The sequence below is a fragment of the Tachysurus fulvidraco genome, chromosome 3 (genome assembly GCF_022655615.1).
Source record: "Tachysurus fulvidraco isolate hzauxx_2018 chromosome 3, HZAU_PFXX_2.0, whole genome shotgun sequence".
Lineage (NCBI taxonomy): Eukaryota > Metazoa > Chordata > Actinopteri > Siluriformes > Bagridae > Tachysurus > Tachysurus fulvidraco.
In genome coordinates, this window is record NC_062520.1 from 17681340 (window position 1) to 17685653 (window position 4314).

Sequence of the window (4314 nt, forward strand, 5' to 3'; positions counted from 1 at the left end):
TGTTACTATAATTTAATGGATTTGACTGAAAGCAATGCACTGTCATTATTTAACTACATATTTTTATAACTGATAACAGAATGGTGTAATCTTCCTCAAAGAATAATTTGACATGTTATTTTGGGCATATGATAAAAGCCAAGGTTTGCTAGTAGAGTCAGAATTATTTTGTAAATTATTTAAATGAAAGCACATTTTAGCAGTAGAAAAACCTGTGTGAAAGCATCAGACGCATCTTTTCTAGGCCACTAGATGGTGCAAGGGAGCTGTTAAAATTTAAGAACTACAATTCCTTGTATCTGAACAATTCTGAATTAGGTCTGAATCTTATACCAACTTATTTATTAGGCTTAAATCACACATACAATTGTGCCTGCAACACTGAGTCCTTATGATGATGTATAACAGCTAAGGGGAGACCGACTCCATGTTAACGATAATGGGAAATGTTAGAAAGACATGCTGTGATGTGAAATTCACTATTTGCGATGCAAACAGTTTCTTCATCACAAGGGGTAATGCTTAAACACCTGCATACTTCCATGTGAGACCGTTACCACATAGTCACATATTCAGCAGCATTATTATATCGTGGTTGATTGGGTTTCCCTCGTGCGTTTCGTTAACATGCATATACGGATAGAAGAGGGTTCCAATTTTTATTACTGCAATTTCAATGTTGCAGGGCATGGCCAAACCACATAATACAATGACCAAGATTATTTTTTGTTTAGCAATAAGCGTTTTATTCTGTTTCCCCACCTCCTCAGGTGCATCTCAATAAAAGAAAAAAAAAAAAAAATTAGAATGTCAAGGAACAGTTAATTTATTTCAGCAATTCAACTCAAATAGTGAAACTTGTGTATTATATAAATTCAGTACACACAGACTGAAGTAGTTTAAGTCTTTTATTCTTTTATTTGTGATGATTTTGGTTTACATTTAATAAAAACCAACCAATTCACTATCTCAAAAGATTAGAATACTTTATAAGACCATTAAAAAACATTTTTAGTGAATTGTTATCCTTCTGGAAAGTATGTTCATTTACTGTTTATGTACTCAATATTTGGTAGGGGCTCCTGCCTCAATTTCGGCATGGCATTGAGGTGATCAGTCTGTGACACTGCTGAGGTGGTATGGACGCCCTGGTTTCTTTGACTGTGGCCTTCAGCTCATCTGCATTTTTGATCTCTTGTTTCTCATTTTACTCTTGACAATACCTCATAGAGCATCTATGGCCACAGAAGCCACAGACTGATCCAGGTCTGGTGAGTTTGTTGGCCAGTTAAGCACACCAAATCCATGGTCATTTAACCATCTTTTGGTGCTTTTGGCAGTGTGGGCAGGTGCCAAATCCTGCTGGAAAATGAAATCAGCATCTTTAAACAGCTGGTCAGCAGAAGGAAGCATGAAGTGCTTTAAAGTTTCTTGGTAAACTGGTGCAGTGACTTTGGTTTTCAAAAACCACAGTGTACCAACTCCATCAGATGACATTGCACCCCACAGACTGTGGAAACTTAACACTGGACTTGGGCTATGAGCTCCTCCACCCTTCCTCTAAAATCTAGGACTTTGTTTTCCAAATAAAAACTTGCTCTCATCTGAAAAGAGGACTTGGGACCACTGGGCAACAGTCCAGTTCTTCTTATCCTTAGCTCAGCTCTGACATTGTCTGTAGGTCAGGAGTGGCTTAACAAGAGGAATATGACAACTGTAGCTAAATTCCTTGACATATCTGTGTGGTGGCTCTTGATGCCTTGACCCCAGCCTCAGTCCATTCCTTGTGTCCACCAAAATTCTTGAATCAATTTTGCTTCACAAGCCTCTTAATGCTGCAGTTCTCTTGGTTGGCTGTGCATATTTTTCTTTGTGCCTAACACTTTTTCCTTCCACTCAACTTTCTGTTAACATACTTGGATACAGCACTCTGTGAACAGCCAGCTTCTTTGGCAAGGAATGTTTGTAGCTTACCCTGCTTGTGAAGGGTGTTAATGACAGATTTTTTTCAATGACTGTCAGATCAGCAGTCTTCCCCATGATTGTGTAGCCTAGTGAACCAAACTGAAATACCATTTTAATGGCTCAGGAAACTTGTGTAGGCATTAAAATTTATTGAAATGCACCCGTATACCCTAAAGTAGCAGCCGGCTCGTGCTTTCACTCACGATCATTTTAGGTAGCTTTCACCAATGCACTGCTTGCCAAAATATAACTGTACAGCATTGTGTTGTATGTAGATTGCATGAAGCCTATTTTTGGTATTGCTGTTAGAAATACAATTTTACTTCTTAGCATGTTGTCATTTTACTTTTCTCATGTGTTTAGACGATAATCCAATATGTGAAGTTCAGTAAGGTGACAGCCCTAGGGAAAGTCTACTGGTTTTTGTTCGAAGGCTCCTGAAGCACCTACCAGAGGGAAGGGGGACAAACAGTGTATGCTGCGAGCTGGACACAGACAGCATTTCCTTTGGACGTCCTCAAAGGCTGGATGTAAAGTTCCAGTGATGCGCTGAGCGGTTTTTACCACCCATTGCAGTGTTTTGTGGTCTGTGGCTGTGCAGTTCCCATACAAGATTGTGACACAGTTGGTCAGGCTGTTCTCAATCACACAGCAATAAATGTTCACCAGAATGGCTGAAGACAGGTGATGTCTCTTCAATGGTTTCAAGGTTTAAAAAGCTACTAAAATAATTGTTATCTTAACAAATTTAATTAAAAGTTTGATTAACAAAGTACTTTTTTATTTTGAGCATAAGAAAAGCATCTGCTTGTAGTGATTAAGCCAAGCAGTACGATATTACACTTATATTTAGTTAACTAGTAATTGTTAGTAATCACATTATTAGTTTGTGTAATAGGCTAACAGTTTCAAAATTATGTTTTTTAAATTAGATATCCGTAAATAATTGTGAGGATTTTTACCTCTTACCACTAAAAGGCTGAAAATGAGATGATACTATGGAGTTAAGTGGTTCTTGGTGATGTCACATAACTTCAAGTGTTCAGTCAAACAGGCTTATGACTAAACCAACCAGATAATAAATAATACCTTTGATGATGTTATTGGTTGTCACTACTGTAATTAAGTTGAAAAAACTCATGTTTTGTTAGAATATTTAATCTTTTATTTTGTTTGACTGAATCATCATGTTACATATTTGTACAATAGCTAGAAATTTTAATAACATACAATAATCCTTATTATCAGCAGTAGGAAATATTTATAGGATTAAATGTGCATCATTATGTCACTTAAGTATTAATTTGAAAGATTCTATTTATAAGTCAAATTCCAGAATATTTTTGCTTTTTCCACTGTTTTCTCTTGCTCAGCTGTGTTAGAAACCAGTTGTTAATGTCATCACAAAAACTGGAAGTAGGTAGAAGCAGTTTACAATGATTTTGGGTAAGTTGTACAGATGATTACTTATTACAGAAACAATGAGGATTTCCATCAACAAAATTCTATGAATAGATAAATAAATAAACAAACAAATAAATAAATAAATAAATAAATAAAGTTCAGGAACAAAGCATAAAAATTGTCTGAAGTTATACCTTACATAATTATTCATATTATTATTCAGTCAATAATATATTAAAGTACAGAGGTTTTAATTTTGTTAAAACATTTATAAAATATACAATTTATGGGTGTATTGATTTTATTGGACATTCTTCTTCTTTCGCCTCTTCTTATTTTTCTTGGGTGCAGGAAAACGCTGAAACAAGCAAAGTAGACATGCACTGATTATTATACTGTTATATTTCTTTTATATGTAATGATAATAACCAAATTTCAATTACAGTTTATGATATTACAACAATATTACACTATTATTGCTCTGATCTTAATAATTATTATGATATTTCAAAATTATAATCATTCTGCACGTATTTTATTCAGCAAATTCTGTTGAGCATATTGAAGAAATATCTGGTGTCCATTTTGCCCTAGCAAGTGTTCTTAAGAGCTCTTCATCAAACAGAAGAGAGCTCGTCCTTATACTGTGTATCAATAATAATACTAATACTAATAATAATACTAATAATAATAATAATAATGATAATAATAATGATAATAATAATTATTATTATTATCATTATTATTATTATTATAATAAGTTTATATTATATAGCGCCTTTCAACAATCTCAAGGATACTTTACTTGATGTGATATACAAACGGGACATGTTTAATTTCCGGCCAACCATTCTACCTACCTAGGTAGCTTATTGTATATTTAACTATAAATTACATGGTGTTTGTAATGAGTGCAGACTAAAATTGTGTAGCATTTGTCTAAGA

The 4314-nt window shown here is 34.3% G+C and overlaps 1 protein-coding gene across 2 annotated transcripts in view; it reads right to left on the reverse strand.

The window, feature by feature from the left end:
• Positions 1 to 3107: 3107 nt before the first annotated feature.
• LOC113644305 (polyadenylate-binding protein 1-like) overlaps positions 3108 to 4314 on the reverse strand; it is a 2950-nt gene continuing 1743 nt past the window's right edge. For both annotated transcript variants that reach the window (XM_047810746.1, XM_027148999.2), the window contains exon 5: positions 3108 to 3727. In XM_047810746.1, the coding sequence (XP_047666702.1) occupies positions 3671 to 3727 (57 nt within the window). In that variant the 3' untranslated portion in view covers positions 3108 to 3670. The remainder of the gene's footprint in view (positions 3728 to 4314) is intronic.